Source organism: Neolamprologus brichardi, chromosome 10 (assembly GCF_056152115.1).
Source record: "Neolamprologus brichardi isolate AB-2024 chromosome 10, ASM5615211v1, whole genome shotgun sequence".
NCBI classification, from domain to species: Eukaryota; Metazoa; Chordata; class Actinopteri; order Cichliformes; family Cichlidae; genus Neolamprologus; species Neolamprologus brichardi.
In genome coordinates this window covers 34267808-34289056 of record NC_142113.1, presented here as the reverse complement: position 1 = coordinate 34289056, position 21249 = coordinate 34267808, and the positions used below count along the sequence as shown (strand labels likewise).

Genomic DNA, 21249 nt, shown 5'->3' with positions numbered 1-21249 from the left:
ATGATCAGCTGTTCAAGGTGATCTTTACAGAGGACCGCCCTCCTCTGATTGGTTCAGCCTGATGTCAGTCTGCAGTCTCTGATCCCGCCTCCAAACCCCTGCAGGTGAATTTAATCAAATAAATGATCTAATTAAGAAAAGGTGTCTTTGTTCAGTGGAGATATTTACTGGTGTAATACCTCAGTCTGACCACAGGAGGGCGACATTTAATGTCAGACTGAAGCTGGTGGAAACAATCACGTGAAATAATCGTGTGTGTGTGTGTGTGTGTGTTTGTGTTTGTTTGTGTGTGTTTGTGAGACATACATATCTTTGTGGGGACAAAAGGCGTGTTTGAGACTCAAAATGTAGTTTTAGTGTCAGGGTTACAGTTAGGTCAGGTTTAGGCTCAGGGTCCGGCGTAAGCATGATGTCAATGAGATGTCCCCACTAAGATATGAAAACAGGTTTGTGTGTGTGTGTGTGTGTGTGTGTGTGTACTGACTGTGAGCTGCAGTCAGCAGAGCAGGGATGAAGATGATGATGGTCAGCCTCACTGAGTTCCAGATGAAGTTTTCCAGGTGGTCTACCTGCTGCACAGCTGTGATCCTCACCTGTAAACATGAAACCATGTGACCTGTGAACCAATCAGCAGCCTGAAGGTGAACCTGAGGTCAGAACAGCAGCAGGACGTCCCTCCCATTAAAAACACCAACAGGAACAGCAATCAATCAATTAATCAATCAAGCCTTTGATTTGTCACATGCAAAGTCTACACCAGCACTAAAATTGGACCCCCCCCCCCCCCCTCCGACCATACATACATAGCACAGTCGCTGACATGTGATCATGTTGAGCTCATTTCTGACACTTTTGTGGATGTTTGAAGGTAACGCAGTGATCAATAAACAAAAACACGTTTATTAATCACATTTTTAAAATTCTGTGAGATTCATTTAACCTGAACTAAAAAAAGAGAATTAAAAAAAAGACCCAACTTACCTCCGTCTGAGTCTGAGTCTGCATCGAGCCGGTGGCTGTGACATCACTTCCTGTTTGTCCCACCACGGTGGTGATGGTGGTTAGGATGTGAGGAGCTAAACAGAGTTTGAGTTGTTAATTGTTCAGTTTTACAGGAAGTTTGTGTGGAAGACAAAGATGGATTATTATGAACTGACAGTCATGCAAAGCTGCTGTGGATGGAGCTGAAATATTTCCACAGCTCAGCTTCATGTTTCATTCTGAGTTCACAGTGGACGTGAAACACTGCACCGTGGAGCTCCAGCTGCCACACATTTAACTCTTCAACACATGAACTGTGAAGCTGCAGTCCAATCAGTCAGCACAGATTTCCACAGGAAGTGATCGGCACTATTTTAAGGTGATATTGAGGTTTGATTGAACCTCCAGTTATTAAAAATGTCCTTGTTCGAGTCGTCGTTTTCCTAAATCGTCCACAGGAGGACAGACTAAAGACAGACTAAAGACAGACTAAAGACAGATCGGAGTTTCAGAGAGGATGCAGGTTTGGGGAAATCACTTCCTCCTGTGTTGTTGGTGAGTGGATTACCTCAGAGTGTGTGTGGGTGATGTGCTCGTGGTAACAGCTCTGTTTGGGTGTTGTTGGGATTTATTGTCGTATGTAGGAGCCATATGAGTTGTTCCTTTTTGGACTAAGTGGGTTGGTTTAAATTGGCTCACTGTATTGGTGCACGGGTGTGGGGCGTGTCTCATGGGTGTGGTATATAATAAATGTGGTTGCACTCACTTGTTCACAGCACCTGATGTTGATGAGCAGGAAGGTAGGGTGAGCATGAGGCAGAACTTTCTGTTGACCGCAGCTTGATCGCAGCTTGAATTATTTTGATGTATTTTAACTGGAACTTGATGGTTTTGTATTTGTGCACTAATTTGATGCCATGGACCAAGTTGTAATTTGGCATAGTAGTTAGTGCAGTTGTTGATGAGTTGCAGTTATTTGTTTGTGGTCTGTGCATTTGTTTAATAAGTTAATCCCAGGCACTGATTTGTATGTGGAACAGTTGCATGTGGAATAAAAGGAGCAAAAGGTACAGAAGTGTATCTTGTGTTCATTGTTGCGCGTCATCTGTGTCCTCATGTTTAGCCTGCCGCGGCCATAGGTTGAAGGAGCCGCAACAACTTGTCAACAGAAAAGTTTGTAGTTTTTATTGGATTATTTATATATAAAGATGAGTTTTATTATTGAGAGTTTTATAGTTTGCTGTTGCCTTTGTCCACCCAGCTTTTAGATTAAGCCTTTGGCTACACAAAACAGATTTCTTTCAGGAGTCTTGTTCCCCTGTTAGGTTTCAGCAGTACAGCTGCGCTAGGCGTTGTACTGATTTATTTTCTAGTTATTGTGCATCAGGCGGCTGAAGCCATTGGCTTGGGAGTACCGCCGCAGTTTGTGTTTAAGACAGTTTGTCTTCCTCACAGCTGACGGTATGGAGGTACATAAATACCCACCGCTAGTATGTACGGAAGACTAGGTTGAGTTAGTTAGTTAGGTTTAATAGGCAGATAGTGGGGGATATTGCTCCTGTTAATTGTGTGTGTCCAAGGTTTATTGAAGTGAATGTCATCAAGTTGATGTGTTGGAATGAGGCTGTGTGGCATAGGTGCAGTTCAGCGTTTGGATTTTGTAATATTTTGAAGAAAAATGGAGACACACCAATTAATACAATGTGGTGATGTGGATGGAAAGAAAAGACAGCCGAAACCGACTGCTAAGGCTTTGGAGAATCAGATTGAAAGGCTGCAAACAGAACGTCACACTATGATTAATAAAATTAAAAATGTCATAAAGGTTATTAAAGATTTAAAGCAATTTGAGGATAATGTTTCCATTGTTCAGGCTCACTTGGAGAGTTTGTCTGCGTTGCTTAATGAGGCAACTCATCTGCATGAAACCTTGCTTCCTTTGCTTCCTCAAGAGGAGCAAGAAAAACAAACTGCTTGGTTTATAAGTGTGCGAGCACATAATACTGAGTTTATGGAAGAGATAAAGAAATGGCTTCATGATGCAAAGGGAAACCTTCAGAGTCAAAATCTGGTGTCTCAGCTTGATTTGCCACATTTAAATCCACCTGGTGTTGAGTCCTCTGATGTATTACCTGCTGGAAATGGTTCTGGTGCTTCTAGGCACACCGGGAATGTTGGTAAAGGTGCTGTGATAGATGATGTTAATCCAAGTGATAGCATCTCTAATGTTGGAAACAGAAGTTGTAGGAAAAGTAAATCATCACTCAGTAGCTCCATAGTTTCATCTGCCTTGTCAGCATGCATAATGGCAGAGGCTGACATGGCTGCCCTACTTGTTCGACAGAGGTTGTTGAAAGAAAGGCATGCTTTGGAAGAACAAGAAACAGCTTAAGAAAAGAAAGGAGCTGCTTGACTTAGAAACTGAAATAGCAGCCTCAGCAGCAAAGGTGAATGTTTTAAAAGCTTCTGAAATGTCCCGAGTCTCAAGTGCTGTTAATGGTGAATCTGATGGAATGAATTCGTATTTAGAACGAGAGCAGGGGTGTTTAGGCGTTTTAAATCCTAATGCTCCGACATTCAAACCTGTGTTACCAGAGCGACCATATCAGGGTGTTGATGCTAGTGATCATCAAGCACATGTATTGGATGTGAGGCCCAAGGTTAAAAATATTTCTCAGCCTAAGGTCGTTTCGTTGCAACAGTCAGAGACGAAGCCACAAGTATTTCCAGGTGCAGTTCCAACTACTCAGATGATGTTGCAGTCTCACGCACAATCAGAACATCTTACACACACAGCGCAAGGTAGTGAGGGTCATGATCATCTAGTCACCGTTTTGAAGAAACAAAATGAAATTACAACTTTATTGGCTGAGCAGCAGTCTCTGTTTTTGCTACCAAGGCGTGACATTCAGATATTTGATGGTGATCCTTTGCAATATCAAACATTTGTGAGAGCTTTTGAGCACATGGTGGAGAGTCAAGCTCACAGTGCTAAGGATTGTTTATATTTTCTCGAGCAATACACTAGAGGCCATCCAAGAGAAATGGTCAGAAGCTGTCAGTATATGCCTGCTGAGTATGGCTATGCTAAAGCTAAATCTTTGCTCCAAGAGAACTTTGGCAATTCGCTGAAAATTGCTGCTGCCTACATTTAAAGGGTCAGTAAATGGCCACCTATAAAATCTGATGATGTGAAGGCTTTGCAGAAATATGGGTTTTTATTAAGGCAATGTTGTAATGCAATGGGAGACGTTGAGTCCTTGCATGAGTTGGATGTCTCTGCTAATATGCAAACAGTTATAAAAAAGCTGCCTTATAAGCTCAGGGATAAGTGGAGGAATGTTGTCTGCGATCTGCAGGAGAAGTTTCAACGTAAAGTGGTTTTTTGCGATGTTGTTGAGTTTGTCGAAAATCAAGTTAAGATCGCAAGTGACCCATTGTTTGGAGATATACAGGATCCTCCAACAGCCATCAGAAAAGAGGCGAGAAGTGATAAGTCTCAGTTTTACCCTAAGGCTAAGAGGAGTAGTTTTGCTACTACAGTGGCCGAGGTGGAAGGGAAGATTGAGCCAGTGTTGAGGCGAGAGAGTGGTTCAGTTGTGACCAAGGTTTGCTTGTTTTGTGGAGCAGGGCATATGTTGGATTTGTGTCCTTCATTTGAAAGAAAGTTGCACTGTGAAAGATTATCTTTTTTGAAAGAGAATGGTGTGTTTTGGTTGTCTGCGCATTGGGCACAGAAGCAAGGACTGTAGGAAACGTCTCTTGTGTAAAGTCTGTAATCAGAAACACCCCACACTCTTACATATCCACTCCAAGCAGAGGGAAAGTGTTTCAGTGCAAACTATAGGAGGGGGAGAACCACCAGATGAAGGTCCTTCATGTGCGGTGCAAAGCAGTGGTGTTACTGGGGCCGGTGAGCAAAATAGTGCTCTATCCGTAATACCAGTTAGAGTGAAGTCCAAGAAAGGTAATCAGTCACTGATAACCTATGCTTTTCTAGATCCTGGGAGTTCAGCTTCATTTTGGGTTCATGTTCGGTGGCAACCGACAGCAACAGGACAGGAATATTCCCAGAGGAAATGTCATAATACTGGACCAGGAGGTTACACTGCAAGAAGTGTGCTCTGTGAACTTTGTGGGTGGTGACAAAGACAACAAAGACTGTTTTTTTGACAGGCCGATCACTAAAGTGTGTCTTCTACAGGAAGCAGAAGAGTCATAAAGATTGACTTTTTCAAATGTCTACTTGTATTAATGTGTATTTCATTATTTTGAATTAAAAATTGTATCTTTGAATGTTTGATAAAGGATAGATCATGTTTATCAATATGTCTCCTACATGGTGAGTATGATGTAATTATTGCTCTAAAATAATTAGGGGCCGGTATGTAGGAGCCATATGAGTTGTTCCTTTTTGGACTAAGTGGGTTGGTTTAAATTGGCTCACTGTATTGGTGCACGGGTGTGGGGCGTGTCTCATGGGTGTGGTATATAATAAATGTGGTTGCACTCACTTGTTCACAGCACCTGATGTTGATGAGCAGGAAGGTAGGGTGAGCATGAGGCAGAACTTTCTGTTGACCGCAACTTGATCGCAGCTTGAATTATTTTGATGTATTTTAACTGGAACTTGATGGTTTTGTATTTGTGCACTAATTTAATGCCATGGACCAAGTTGTAATTTGGCATAGTAGTTAGTGCAGTTGTTGATGAGTTGCAGTTATTTGTTTGTGGTCTGTGCATTTGTTTAATAAGTTAATCCCAGGCACTGATTTGTATGTGGAACAGTTGCATGTGGAATAAAAGGAGCAAAAGGTACAGAAGTGTATCTTGTGTTCATTGTTGCGCGTCATCTGTGTCCTCATGTTTAGCCTGCCGCGGCCATAGGTTGAAGGAGCCGCAACATCGTCTGTGAGGCTGATGCTGCATCGCGTTTTAGACGTGGGCTGTTCCTGTGACACCAACAGACACGAGACTGAGCCGTCACAGGAGCGTGGACGGGTCTGTGACCACAGGGCCACAACTCTGCTGTTATGGGATGCATCCTTCTCTGAGTCTGCAGGTCTGCGAGGGGAGCAAGAGGTGGTTGCCGTGGTGACGGGAGTGTTGCTTGCAGAAGAAGAAACGTGAGCCGAAACACTGGATCTCTGCCACATGAGGAGAACTTCTGACCAATCAGCTGAGAGTGATGGTGGAGTGACGCCTGTCCTGTGTGGGGGGGGCTCCGTTTGTGTCAGAGGCAGCAGCTTTTTAACTTGAGCCTTCAGCTGCTGATAATCTAAGAAAATGCACTTTGAGCGTGTCTGTCTGTCTCTGGGTGGACACACAGATGTTTGTCTTTAAATTTACAGCTTCGGTGCATTTCGTGCACAAACAGCTGCAGACTCACCTGTGACGACGCTCACATCGACGTGATGTTTGTCATCGTTGAACCAGCCGGGTATCTCCACCCTGCAGCCGTATCGTCCAGCGTCTCCCTCTGTCAGGCTCTTTATGGTCAGAGAGACGTCTCCGTCCTCCAGTCGGCCCAGCAGCTCATACCTGCTGGGAGCTCTGGTTTCCACTCTGAGTCCATCTGTGGAGATCAGCTGATTGGAGCAGCCTCTGAGCGGTATTTCTCCTCGCTGCCAGCACACTGACAGAGCGCCGTAGTATTTCCTGTCATATTTACAGGGCAGAGTGATGGCTTGACCTGTGTGACCTTTGACCTCCACGCTGTCACATTCACAGACTGGAAACACAGAAATAGGAAGTTAAAGAATAAAGTGATTTTGTTCAAATAAGAGAGAGAGCAGAGCAAACGGAGTCACAGCAGGAGTGACGGCGCCGCACGCACCTGACAGGAGGACGAGCAGCAGCACAGGAAGCCTGCTTATTTCACCGCAGGCTGAAGCCCTCGGAGTCTTCATCGCTCTGTAGAACATACAGATATCATCAGCTCGCCCACTCTCCTCTGAAGCAAGAGCCGGACTCAGCCAACCTTCAGTTGCAGAGCTGCTCCGTGTCGTTCTTCTGCCGTCACATTTATGTGGTTTGTCATGTCCGCCCTTCACTTCCTGCTAACAGCAGCTACAACAGACCAGCCACAGACTCAGAGATGAGTCAGCTTTTATTGAACTGCAGGCAGAAGAACAGACGCTCTGTACTTACAAACAATATTTCAGATTCAGTCAGATCATTCATCCTTAAACACTCGAGCTGGTCTGTCAGACGCTCGTGTGCTCACGCGTCCAAGTACAGACACCTGTGATAAAACACTGCAGTACTGAAGCAGCTTCTTTACTTAGAAAGTGCTCTGGGCATACAGCCGACCGTTGTTTCTGAGCATGTGCACAGCACAAAACCCCGACTTAACAGCATCTGGCTGTAATTTAACACAACTTTGTCATATTTGTAAAATAGTTAAACATTAGCACTTTATTGAAGTGGATACTTCATGCTATCTGCTTTTTGCACAAAACTGTTGAATTTGCAGCTTTGGTTAAGTGTACTTTCAAGTTAATGACACATTTGATGTTCTCGAGAAAGTTATTAAGTTTGCAGTGCATTCATGAGTGAAATATTCTAATTCACTAATATGTGTATGTTAAGTCTATCCAGGTAATGTGGTTATTTAATAGGTTAAATGATGTGCATTGTTTGCTGCACATATTGAAGCTCAAAAGAAGAAATGGAGAAGAAATGGGATTTGTGGAACTGTAGATGGTATTATACTGCGAGCAGGTCCCTGTAACATAGTTAGTATTAAAGCAAAGGGTGCAAAAGGGCAGCATTAACCCCAGTTTGGTACATCTGGGTCATTATAGACAAAAAGCAGAACCAGGTGATGAATGTTGTACGTGAAGGCTTTATATAACCACTCACACCTTACAGGGATGAAGACAAGCAGAGTGAACAGAATCAAAGTGTAGCACCATAAAAGGAGAGATGAGAGTGTTAAAGGAAGGAGATGAAAACTGTGTATGAAGGGTACAGGAAACGAGCATAACAGGAAAAATGCTGAATGAGGCCCCTCGACTCTGCAGTTGGCTTTCACGCTGTGCTTATTACTTTTTACATGGGATAAAAAAGCTGTTGAATTGTGTGTTCTCACCAGATCTGACACAGAGTATCGGGAGCTGCTCACGACAGTTTACTCGTCCCTTTCTGTGGATTAATGTTCTGAACTTGGAAACATACACTTTGGTTGTAGTCATGAAGTGGACGCCCCTTCTCGACTTTGAAGTTTTTCAAGGATTACAGCCTTTGAAAAATGGCAGGTAATAACTAGAGATGGACCGATCCGATATTACGTATCGGCAGCGTTGGGAAGGTTACTTTTAAAATGTAATCCATTACAGATTACAGATTACATGCCCCAAAATGTATTCTGTAACGTATTCCGTTACGTTACTCAATGAGAGTAACGTATTCTGAATACTTTGGATTACTTAATATATTATCATGCTGTTTACAACTACATGAATGTACTATTGCTGTGATTTATTACTGTTACTGAAGGTCCGCGGCTCCGAACCGTAGTAAAGGGACCTCTGGCTAATATGGTGGGTTCTGTGTCGGCTCGTAGCTGAAAACTAGCTTTACTTTGTTGTCTGGGTCAACTTTGCTAGCAGAGACAGAGAGAGGCGTTGAAAGGCTGCTCCAACAGAACTTATTGTTTCAGAGGAAAACACGAACACGGTGTACAGTCGAGTCTTAATAGCTTACTTACAGCTGGGCTCGTCAGGCTCTCTTCTTGGCTGCAGTGGTTATTATTATATTTACATGCTTCCAGCTCCCGTTTCTGCTCGATGACAGCTCGTACTTTTCCTTTTTCTCCCTCCCTCGCTCACAGACACATAACGGGTATGGCAGTCCATTCTCCCTGCAGCACGGACTACACTGCCCATGATGCTACATTCTTTAGAGCTATACCTGTAGCATTCTGCCTGTTAGCTTAGCACAACAACAACAGGCGCTCTCTCACCCAGGAAACACGCAGAGAGAGAGCGTCACCCTGTAACCATGGCAACCGTAACGCTGCCTGGAACAACAGAACGTAGCTGTCAAACAAAACCCAAACAGTCCTGACCCGCCACAATATGAAACAGGGAAGTACCGCCGTGTAATCCATTTATTTCAACAAAGTAACTGTATTCTAAATACCACCTTTTTAAACGGTAACTGTAACGGAATACAGTTACTCATATTTTGTATTTTAAATACGTAACGGCGGTACATGTATTCCGTTACTCCCCAACACTGCATATCGGTATCTCTCCGATACTGACGTAAATTACTGGATCAGATATCGGAGAGAAATAAAAAATGTAATCGATCCATTAAATATAAAAAAGCACCTGGATGTTGCGGGTTTAAGTTTATTAGATTGATCAGTTTTGCTGAACTATGAAATATTTTGGGCTCAGTGTGTTTTTTACATACAGGTGTAACAGAATAGCTTAGTGTTGTTGTTTATTTAAACTTGAGTATGAACTTATACAAAATGCAGCAAGATATTAAAAACAGTTTTATTGATTAAAAAACACTAAACTGGATTCATATCGTTATCGGACATAAAAAAGTGGTATCGTGCATCTCTAGTAATAACAAAGCTAATTTTTTCAAGGGAGCTACCAGAAGCAAGCTAGCTTTAGCCTCATTTCGCCACCGACACCTGATGCCGCCTCTCCGGCAGCAGCGGAGGAAGGTACGGGGAGCGAGAGCAAAACGGACATTTTTGAGGAAATTAAGAAGATGAATGCTACTCTTCAGGTCGTAGCGAAAGATGTCACCACTGTTAAAGAAGCGACTGAAGAACTAAAAGACTCAGTGGAAGATATAAACGTATCTCAGACACGGAAGATGCCAGCGTACTTACCGAGGCAGAAGTGGACAAACTTCAGAAAAGGTTGGAGGCGTTGTGGTCACGGGTGGAGGACATGAAAACCGTAGTAGGAGAAACAACGTGCGGATTACTGGACCCGGGAACGTGATAAATATGTGACGGAGATTCTGGCCAAAGCACTCGAGCTTTCTGGAAGAGAATTTGACATTTAAAATATAACAAGGCCAGAATCTAACGAGCCTCCCAGGGCGAGACATGTCCGCTTTCTACGTTCATCGGCCAGGGAGAAGCGTGGAGTCGACTGGCAGGCGCCAAGCTTTCCTCCTTTGAAGAGGTTAACTAAGGGAGGATTCAGGGTCACCTGGTCCAGCCCTAACTATATGCTTTAGCAAAAAGGAAAGTTTGAAGCCTAATCTTGAAAGTAGAGATAGTGTCTGTCTCCTGAATCCAAACTGGAAGCTGGTTCCACAGAAGAGGGGCCTGAAAACTGAAGGCTCTCCCTCCCATTAAACTCGCCATGGTAACCTTTTAAATGCCTTTTTTCTGGCTCTGATTCCCGGGACAGTCGTGAGTGTGAACACACACCTGAACAGGTGTCCCTGCAGTGCTGAGTGTGTGTACTGACACACACTCAGCAGGACTCACCTGCTCAGGTGAAAACAGCTGACGGTCACTCGCCTGATGTCACAGAGGACTGTGCTTTACTTTCACTACGTCACTTCAGGAAACACGACACCATCAAAATAAAAGCACAGATACACATCACGTATCAGATATATTATAATAATATAATAATCTATATCATATTATTACAATTATAATATATAATAATATGATAATCTTCAGCGAGTCAACAGGAAGAAGTTTTATTGCAGCGGGTTGAGCTGTGAGTAACTGATACAAACCGAGTACATCAGCAGCTTCTGGATGAAATGGAAACACAGGTATGATGACCATGATGGTGCTCTTTATTATGAACGCTCCGTCGCTATGAATTATGGGACGGCGTTTTCTCCTCCCCTTCACAAAGGAGCTCCAGTGTCTCCTCTGCTGAAGGACGCACGGAAGCTTTGTGCAGGTCAACAGGGGGCGCTCTGCTCACCGCTGTCAGTTCGTCCCCTCTGACGTCACAGTCACGTGACAGTTGAACTAAACATGGTTTAAACTGCTGACAGGAAGTTTACATCAACACTAATGATATATATAATCAAACAAACAGGATCCAATCAGGAGCTGATCAATAAAATCACCAATCAGACTGATCACAGGATCAAACAGCTGTTTAATAATAATAATCACATGATCAACAATCAGACTGTCAGTTTTTAATCAGGTTAAATGAACATTTTTCTTCTTTGTCTTCATGACGACGATTAATAATAATTAATGATGAAGATCAGTGAAGAACACACGACGACTGCTGATTCTCTCTCAGACGTCTGCTAACATCTCAATTCTGTCTGACGTCGTTTCCTCTCAGCCTCTCTGAACATCTCAGTGCTGAAGTATCTTCCTCCGTTTCTGTGAACCATGGTGTTGATCTTCTCCAGCAGCTCTCTGACCTGAGAGCGATCCTCACTCTTGTTGTTAAAAACATGATATCTTCCTCCACACTGACGGATGAAGTCATGGAGAGCTGGATACTTAGTGATATAGTCCTTTATGGCGTCTCTATCAGCCCCCAGATAGTCTCCACCGGTGAACAGGACCATGGTGTATTGTGCTGATGCTTCTCCAAACATCTCCTGAAGGATTCTCACTGTTTCTTCTTCTTCTTTAGTGAATCTGCCAACCTGGATCACAACCAGGATCACATGAGGACCAGGAGCAGCAAAGGAGACACATTTAGCGATCTCTCTCTTACTCTCCTCTTGACTTCTATCGGTGTCAAACAGAGGTGGAGTATCAACCACAGTCAGGATTTGACCATCAAACTGACCTCTGTTCATCTCACACTCTGATGTTACTGAGAAAAAAGATGATGTAGATCTAAAGACTTTCCTCCCTAAGATGGTGTTTCCTGCTGCACTCTTCCCAACTCCAGTTCTCCCCACCAGCACCATCCTGAGTTCTGCTCCACCTGTAGGAGAAGATCAGAGCGTCATGAGTGGAAGTGTTTCCTGTAGTTTGTCTGCAGCTCACAGCCTGAGAACAAACTGACACTGGTCATGTGACCTCAGCAGGAGATGATGTCAGAGCTGCTCACAGCTCAGTAAAAACAAGTCAACAGAGGAAGTGAACCTCTGCAGGAGGAGCTGATGGAGCAGCAACATCAGCCCGAGGGCCAAAAGTGACCCGTGAAAGACCCCCACCCAGCCCACTAGACATCTTTGGAAAATAGACCCCCGACACCCCCAACCCCCATCAGGAGCAGTGGTCTACAGTAAACTAAATAACCAGTCTGATACGTTTCCTTGAACACAGCAGTGTTTCTTTATCGCGTCGGTTTGTTCATCCTGACATGTTTAGAGATTAAACGAGTAGTTGAACTCAGTGTAAATGCAGCTGTGAGCAGCTGTTCGCCCACAGCAGCATCTGTCTCATGGAGGTCAGCTCTTACCTGTGTGGAGGTGTCCCGCCTTCAGCAGCAGCTCTCTCACTTGTTCCCGTCCTCCATCTTTGTTGTTGAACAGGTGATACGCCTCCTCGAACTGTCCCACGATCTCTGAGAACGAGCCGTCTCCACCTTCACGCACAAAGTCCTCCAGAGGCCGATCCTTCAGCAGATCTCCTCCCGTCAACAGCAGGAAACTCTTTTCCAGCCCTCGAGGCCCGACCGCGTTCACGGCCGCCCTCAGAGCTTCCTCCTGGTCCACGGTGAACCGACCGACGCTCAGCACCAGCAGGAACAGGTGAGGTGTGGAGGACCTGAGGACGTCCCCACAGAGCTTTCTCAGCTGCCGCTCCCATCCTAAAACTCCCGGCGTGTCCACCACTCGGATCAGTTTCCCAAACACTCGTCCCGTTTCCTCGCCGATTCCTGTCGTCACCGCTTTGAAGGAAGTCTTTGACTCGAACGCCGCTCGTCCTAAAATAGTGTTCGCTGAAGCACTTTTACCCACTCCGGTTCTACCGAGGAGGACGATGGTGAGATCTGGATCCATGACCTGAGAACACGTTTCTGCTGTCATTGGAGTTTCTCTGTGTGTCTGTGGAAAGTCTCCTGTGACAAATACAGTGAACTGAAACCATGAAGCCAGATAACACACACCAATGAGTTAAACTGCAGGAATGTCTTAAAGACATAAAGACCTGGATGGCCACTAACTTTCTGCTTCTTAACTCAGATAAAACTGAGGTCATTGTACTCGGCCCTGAAAAGCTTAGAAATATGGTATCTAACCAGATTCTTACTCTGGATGGCATTACCTTGGCCTCCAGTAACACTGTGAGGAACCTTGGAGTCATTTTTGACCAGGACATGTCCTTCAACACACATATTAAACAAATATGTAAGACTGCGTTCTTCCATTTGTGCAACATCTCTAAAATTAGAAATATCCTGTCTCAGAGTGATGCTGAAAAACTAGTTCATGCATTTATTACTTCCAGGCTGGACGACTGTAATTCATTATTATCAGGAAGTCCAAAAAACTCCCTGAAAAGCCTTCAGCTAATCCAAAATGCTGCAGCAAGAGTCCTGACAGGGACTAGAAAGAGAGAGCAGATTTCTCCTGTTTTGGCTTCCTGTTAAATCCAGAATTCAAAATCCTGCTCCTCACATACAAGGTCTTAAATAATCAGGCCCCATCTTATCTTAATGACCTTGTAGTACCATATCACCCTATCAGAGCACTTCGCTCTCGCTCTGCAGGCCTACTTGTTGTTCCTAGAGTATTTAAAAGTAGAATGGGAGGCAGAGCCTTCAGTTTTCAGGCCCCTCTTCTGTGGAACCAGCTTCCAGTTTGGATTCAGGAGACAGACACTATCTCTACTTTCAAGATTAGGCTTCAAACTTTCCTTTTTGCTAAAGCATATAGTTAGGGCTGGACCAGGTGACCCTGAATCCTCCCTTAGTTATGCTGCAATAGACGTAGGCTGCCGGGGGATTCCCATGATGCATTGAGTTTTTCCTTTCCAGTCACCTTTCTCGCTCACTATGTGTTAACAGACCTCTCTGTATTGAATCATATCTGTTATTAACCTCTGTCTCTCTTCCACAGCATGTCTTTATCCTGTCTTCCTTCTCTCACCCCAACCAATCACAGCAGATGGCCCCGCCCCTCCCTGAGCCTGGTTCTGCTGGAGGTTTCTTCCTGTTAAAAGGGAGTTTTTCCTTCCCACTGTCACCAAAGTGCTGCTCATAGGGGGTCATATGATTGTTGGGCTTTTCTCTGTATGTATTATTGTCAGCACTAGTGAAATATTAATGTGTGATATTTGTTAAAGATGTATTTCTTTGTTATGGGAAGAAATACTGAAATCATCATGAACAATAGGAGTGGTCATTTCTATGACTTTGTGTGTATAATTTTGCATTTTTTACTGAGTAGGGCAAAAATAAATACATATTATCATTTCATTTATTTTAAAGGTTTATTTGCAAGTCACAAAAACAGCCAAAATAGAAAGTTACAAATGTGTTTCGCATGAAACGAATTCAAACGTGCTGCAGATGTCTGTCACAAATGAATCTGGCTGTGAGCTATGGCACCTGACCACAGGTGGAGCTGGTTGTTCGGGAGGATGTGATTTATTTTTGGTCATTTCGGTAAACACTCCACACCAATTGGCGGTAATGCACCATTTTACTGTTTGCCAACCGCCAACAAACCATATAAAGAAGAAGAAGCTAAAATCCGTCCAACCACATTCCTTCACCTGCCCCTGTCACAGGTGAGCAGTGTTGCCAACTTAGCGACTTTGTCGCTATATTTAGCGAGTTTTCAGACCCCTTAGCGACTTTTTTTCTAAAAAGCGACAAATCCAGCGACTTTTTCTGGTGTTCTTGGAGACTTATTTATGACGACTTTTTGACGTGAAAGCGGGTAACGCTTTTACTCTCAACAAGCAGCGGTGCTGCCGTGGGCACCTCGCCCGTTCCAAAGCGCTCACGGGCGGAGGATAGTCCTCCCCCAGCTGCAGGAGACGTTCACACCTGTGCGTCACAACTGCAAATGAACCGCGCATGAGCGAAGCCGCTGCTCCCGCACTGACTGTAACGCAGTCAGTTCTTCTTTTACTGTGATGCTGTTTTGTGGATCAGGTTTAAAACTACTTATAAACACACACACAGTAACTCCACCAGAGTGCCTATTTCGGGTCACTTTTGCCGGTCCAAGCCCGGATAAAGGAGCAGGGTTGGAATTGTGACATTAAAAAACAATAATTGCTAAAATAAATTTAATTTGTAGTTCTAAATAAACTCTAAATGCATTTAGGACGTTTTTTTGCTCACTTTATGTGTCTTCCATGATGTTATTTCTCTCTCCAACAACATAGGTTACAATTACATTAGCATGACCAATTATGCAAATTAGGCAATGACGTCATTTACCGACTTTTAGCGACTTTTAGGACAGCCAATAGCGATTTTCCTTACGGAGGAGTTGGCAACACTGCAGGTGAGTTCAGTCGCGACAGGATCAGGATCAGGATCCGCTTCCTGTCCACTGCCAGCTGAACTCACCTGTCCAGAGAAACACTCACCTGTCTCCGTGTCCGCGAGCTGCCTGCCTCTGCTCGAATCTGCGGAGCTTCAGCCGTGAAGAGGAAGTCTCTTTCAAAATAAAAGCACCGCTCTCTCCTCTGCATGATCAGGATACACGCGTGCAACCATCCCACAGTGAATGTGGAATATCCTCCCTCGGGTAACATACATGTGTAATTATACACGTGTGATGTGTCCTGTAGATGTGATGTCACAGTGCATCTGGGTTATTGCGATTAAAAACACAACAACAAACACAACACCCCCTCTAACCTACCGGAAGTGACGTGTTTCCTACCCAGACACGAAGTAAGCGTTTAACTTTAGCAACATGAAAAGTCAAAGCACAGAGTATTTAAACCCAGTCAGAAGAATGTGAGTTGTGTTTTTAATGAATTGAGTTTTTCAAAATAAAATCTCAGTGTGAGCACGTAGAAAAAGGAGCCGCGCTGTTCGTCTCGCTGCAGCGGTGCTGGCGGTGCTACAGTTTCCTCACCTCTTCTTACACCACAGACGAGCTGGGCTCAGTTGTGTTTGTCTGCTGCACAGTAAGAATCAGCTGACTGGGAGCTTTTCTCTGTTTGACTGTCAAAATCAAATCTCTCTGTCAAACATTTAAACTGAGGTTTGGTTTCCGTCTGAACAAAGAGCCCACAGCACTAATAATATAATCCCTCAAACACAGTTTTTATTCCAAAATACTTCAAATAACTAAAGTAGTCCCGACTTTAATGATCCCCTCCTGTTCTACCTGTGCAGGTGTTGTGGAGGGGCCACGCCCATCACTGCCCCCTCAGCTGAAGTTAAATGTAGTCGTATGATTTGGTCGTGAACATGTTAAATACTCAGACTCTGCACCAATCACATCAGCGTGAGCAGCACACCTGTGTGAGTCACACCTGATGTAAATAAGAGCTCATCATCAGCTCGCAATGATGAGGGTTAGGGTCTGTGAGCGTCCTGTGAGTTACTGGTTATTATGGTCTCACAGACTGTAAAGGTGCAGCAATAATCTGCTTTAAATAAACTTTATTTGTTTGAATGAAACAGCAGCGTGAGCTGAGTCTAAAGGACCAGTTTAGTCCATATACCAGTACTTCCAGTATGACTTGTTTCTCCTTCTTCTTCCTGTTTCCATTGTTTATTGTTCAATCACGTGCAGGTCTGAGTCAGGCAGGCAGAGGACGTGAAACGATCAGATACGTGTCACTTCCTGTTGGTGGCAGTGAGGAGTTTCAGTCGTTGGCTTCTGTGTGCAGCTTTAAAGCTTCTTTAACAGAGTTTGATGGTCAGCTGATCAGGTTACCGTCAGTGTCAGACTGAAGCTGCTCGTCTTCTTCACCTCAGCGTCTCGTCTCCTGACAGCTGACGAGTCTGAACCTGAAGCAGGTTTGATCCTGTCAGAGACGTCGCTGTTATCTGAGGAAACTGCATTTCCCAGCAGCCCTGGTTCAGAGCCTGTCCTGGTGTCCTGGAGCTGCAGTGACCTCAGCGAACAGGTGAGTGTGACTGTGTGATGACCATGAAGTGTTTGTGCCTCTGTCACGTCTGATTCTTCTTTCACTTACTGAGAACGATCAAAGCGAGGCTTCCAGTCTGAAACATCTCCTGCACAGCTCCACCCAGTGATGAGCAAACCCGACCGTCAGTGATGGAGATCGTTGTGTTTGAGAGAAATAAAATGTTCTGTAAAAACAAACAGGGAGGCTCAGCTGATGGGACTGAATGGATCTCAGTCTTTCTTCTTTCCTCTCGTCTACGTGTCAGTAATTATTCAAACAAGGAAACATTTATTACATTATAGTTTTTCTTCCCACCATCTCATTCCTTCAGTCACTACCAAAGCTCATGACCACAGGAAGGCTGTAGATCACTTTATGCTCACCGCCTGTAAAGGTAGAGCTGCGACTCTGAGGCCTCTTGGCTCCACACATGTCTGTTCATTAAAATTATGAACAGGATCAGGGAGGAAAGGCAGGCTTTGTGGAGTCCATCCACCAGAAAAACCAGGTCTGCCATCGATGCAGACGTGCTCTCAAACTGGTTGCACTGGGACTGAGTGGCTCGTAATAATGGGCCGGGCAACCCCATACTGCTGAAGCACCTCCCACAGGCTGCTCCTACTATCACGGTAAGGTGGAGACTCATGGAGGAGCACTTTGACCTTTATTCATATTAAATGTTGTTGGTCTTCTGTTTGCAGAACCTCACAGTCACAGTGAATATGCAGTGAACTGGACCTGAAGCTCTGCCTGGACGTCAGCCTCTGACTGAAGCTCATCACCTCCAGGAGCACACAGACCTTCACCATCCAGACCATCTTTATATGTGAAGACGTGAGCATGGCTCAGCGAGGACTTCAGCTGGACCGTGAGAGGTTCTGCTGTCCGGTCTGTCTGGATCTCCTGCAGCATCCAGCCACTCTGCCCTGTGGGCACAGCTACTGCATGTGCTGTATTAAGAAGCACTGGGATGGAGAGAGTGAGGGGGGGGTCCCCACCTGTCCTCAGTGCAGACAGACCTTCATACCCAAACCAGTCCTGGGGAAAAACACGATGTTAGCAGACTTGGTGGAGGAGCTGAAGAAGACCGGACTCCAGGCTGCTCCTCATCCTCAGCACTATGCTGGACCTGCAGATGTGGCCTGTGACGTGTGCAGCGGGAGGAAGCTGAAAGCCTCCAGGTCCTGTCTGCAGTGTGTGGCCTCCTACTGCGAGCTCCACCTCCGGCCTCACCACGAAGCCCCGATTTTTCACAAACACCAGCTGGTGGAGGCCTCGGCGGAGCTCCAGGAGATCATCTGCTCCGTTCACAGCAAAGTGAAGGAGGTGTTCTGTCGCAGCGATCAGCAATGCATCTGCCTCCTCTGTGCTATGGACGCACACCGAGGCCACGACACGGTGTCGGCTGCAGCAGAGAGGAGCGAGAGGCAGCGAGAGCTCGGGCCGATGAGGCTCGACGTCCAGCTGAGGATCCAGGACGCACAGAGAGACGTGGAGCTGCTTCAGCGGCAGGTGGAGGCCATCGATCGCTCCGCCGACGAAGCCCTGAAGGACAGTGGGACCCGGTTGAGCCAGCTGCTGCGACTGGTGGAGGACAAAAGCTGCTCGGTGCAGCAGCAGATCAGCTCCCAGCAGCAAACAGAAGTGAGTGGAGTCAAAGAGCTGGAGAAGAAGCTGCAGCAGGAGATCAGCGAGCTGAGGAGGAGAGATGTGGAGCTGGAGCAGCTCTCACGCACAGAGGAGCACAGCCAGTTTCTCCTCAGGTACTCCTCGCTGTCGGCCCTCAGTGAACCCGCACGCTCAGCCAGCGTCAGCGTCCGTCCTCCCTGCTGCTTCCTGGACGTGACGGCAGCTGTTTCTGAGCTCACAGACAAAATCCAAAGCATCCTGAGTCAGGACCAGATCTCAGCCGGGACCAGAGCCGAGTTACTCCGAGACTCCCGGCTCCTCAGCGTGGATCCGAACACAGTGAGCGTGGGGCTGAAGGTCACAGAGGCGAACAGGAAGCTAACGTTTGTGGGGAGGAAACAGTCCTACCCTCATCATCGTCGCAGATTCACCGACAGCTTCCAGGCTTTGAGCACGCAGAGTCTGACTGCTCACTCTTACTGGGAGGTGAAGTGGCGCGGGGCCGTTTCAGTGGCGGTCGCATACGGGAGCGTGAGCCGAACAGGAAGTGACAGCAGTTTTGGAGATGACCACAAGTCCTGGGCGTTGTACTGTGACAGGAACGGTTATGAAGCGAGACACGACAGAGTGAGCGCGCTCCTGTCGGGGCCTCCGTCCTCCGTGGTTGGAGTGCACCTGGATCACGGTGCAGGCGTGCTGTCCTTCTACAGCGTCTGTGACAGCGTCACGCTCCTCCACAGAGTCCACACCACCTTCAGCGAGCCCCTACACGCTGGACTCGGCGTGGGCTTGGGATCCACTGCTGAGCTGCTCCAGCCCAGTTAGAGCAACACCTGCTGGCGTTTGGGCGGGGCTACCTGTGACTGTTAGCCAATGAGTGTGTAGTATTGTAGTTCTTAATAAAGCAGTGATCTGATCTTCAGGTTTCCTCACATGCGTTCATGTCAGGATGTTTCTGCTTTCTGCATGATGCACTTTCATACTTAGAGACGTGCTCAGGAAAGTTCCTCTCTGAGGGTCATTCCACCTTAAATGAACCCTCTGCTCGACCACGTGTGGTTTGCACAGTCATTTGGTTTAATGGTTGAACAGATATAATGAAATGTTAGACTTTAAAGTCCATCTACAGAAATCTGAGGCTGTGCTTGAACAACAACATCTCAAAAACCGATGAAATCTTGATATGTTCACTCGTCTTTCTTACATTGAGATGAATCAAGATCTGTAATTTAGGACAGATACATTAAAATAAGACGAGTACTGGTTGTGTCTGTGAGGTTCTCAGTTATTCAGGTCATGGTGATCGAAGGAGCTCTGATAGAAAAGCATCTGGACGTCTTTAAGTCTCTTTAAGACGTTTCATCTGAGAAGCTTCTTCAGTTCTAAGAACGACTGGAGAGACTCAGATTTAAGTCAGTAAAGTTTATTTATTAAGAGCTTTTCACAGACAGGCAGTCACAAAGCGCTGCACACAGATTAAACAGACATTATACACAATGTAAACGGCTTAAATTAAATTAGAAACGTGAAGAATATAAAATACGTAGATCCAACACGTTCTCACTCCCACCTCGTCAGATGTGTGACGCATGGTCAGGCTCCCTCTGCTTCACTTATCGACGCGCAGGGTCCTCTCATTGAATACTATAGAGCTCCCTTAACGTTGCTTATTGACGACAAGAGAAGGAAGAGCCTGTTGTCCGTATATTTATATATTTCCAAAATCACATTGTAGTGACGTATACAGAACACAATAAATTATATAATTAAACAACTACCTGAGAAACAGCAGATAAATTAATTATAGTTATTACTTTTGTATCGTTTATTGCATTTATGGAGGGAGTGGTGTATGCTGGGTAATGGCACTGTGGGGCCCCCGTACTGCAGACGACCCTGTCCGACACGCAGCCCTGAGTCCTCACATACTGTGGTCGGTCGGTGAGGTGGTCCAGTATCCATGCTGTGAGGTGACTGTGGGTAGAATAGTGTTGAAGTTGTTAAAAGTCCGCTTGTTCACTGTAACTGTTTTAGACTACATTACCCATGATGCACCTCGGTATCTGCACTTCCGGTTGGGAACGTGTTCAGCGCAGTTCTGCACAGATGAGAGGTGTGTCGGAGGAGTAACGTGTTTACTTGCATTCCTGTGTGAGTTAATACTGTGTGCGTGCTTACCATGTGACCACACTCACACCCCCTTTACCTGCATGTGAATACTGTAATGCAATCGCCTCCCTACCAACGCTATACATCCTGTTGATGTCATCTGCCACCTCCTTATTAAAGTGATTTGAACTACATCACTGTGGAGTCCCATTCCTTCTGACCGAGGACGACTCAGTTGAAGCGTGATCGGCAATCAGTGCAAACATATCTTACAGAAGTCACTGGAGAAATCGAAGAACATGATTCTCACAGTGCTCCCAGCGGTGTCCAGGTGAGCGAGGGAACGATGTAGGAGGTGGATGACGGCATCATCCAATTCTACGAGACATGCTGTGTAAGTAAATACAAACAACCACAGTTTGGTCTGCAGTTATTCAAAGATCAGATCCCACAGACTTCGTTTAGAGGATCCAAACTATCTGCACTGTTTATAGTCAATTCTGCAAGTTTTTGAACAGTGAAATTTGTTTGTGCCCAAATTATTCTGCAGA

General features: G+C 45.4%; 3 protein-coding genes across 3 annotated transcripts in view; 1 reads left to right on the top strand and 2 right to left on the bottom strand.

Moving 5' to 3' along the window:
• LOC118455741 (GTPase IMAP family member 7-like) overlaps positions 1-15506 on the bottom strand; it is a 137070-nt gene extending 121564 nt beyond the window's left edge. The window contains exons 1-3 of the mRNA XM_087847587.1: positions 15458-15506; positions 12369-12915; positions 11256-11888 (exon numbers count right to left, since the gene is read on the bottom strand). Of these exons, the coding sequence (XP_087703713.1) occupies positions 11256-11888; positions 12369-12912 (1177 nt within the window). The 5' untranslated portion in view covers positions 12913-12915; positions 15458-15506. The remainder of the gene's footprint in view (positions 1-11255; positions 11889-12368; positions 12916-15457) is intronic.
• LOC148101041 (hepatitis A virus cellular receptor 1 homolog) lies at positions 25-6905 on the bottom strand. Its single transcript, XM_087847643.1, has 5 exons — positions 6818-6905; positions 6371-6712; positions 982-1076; positions 485-593; positions 25-98 (listed from the first exon to the last, which is right to left on the bottom strand). The coding sequence occupies exons 1-5, from the start codon at positions 6903-6905 to the stop codon at positions 25-27; spliced, it is 708 nt and encodes a 235-aa protein (XP_087703769.1).
• A 2206-nt stretch (positions 15507-17712) lies between the features above and the next one.
• On the top strand, positions 17713-19476 carry LOC102784219 (E3 ubiquitin/ISG15 ligase TRIM25-like). The gene has a single exon (XM_006808298.3). It carries the CDS (start codon positions 17801-17803, stop codon positions 19412-19414), a length of 1614 nt encoding a protein of 537 aa, XP_006808361.2. The 5' UTR covers positions 17713-17800; the 3' UTR covers positions 19415-19476.
• Positions 19477-21249: the final 1773 nt, after the last annotated feature.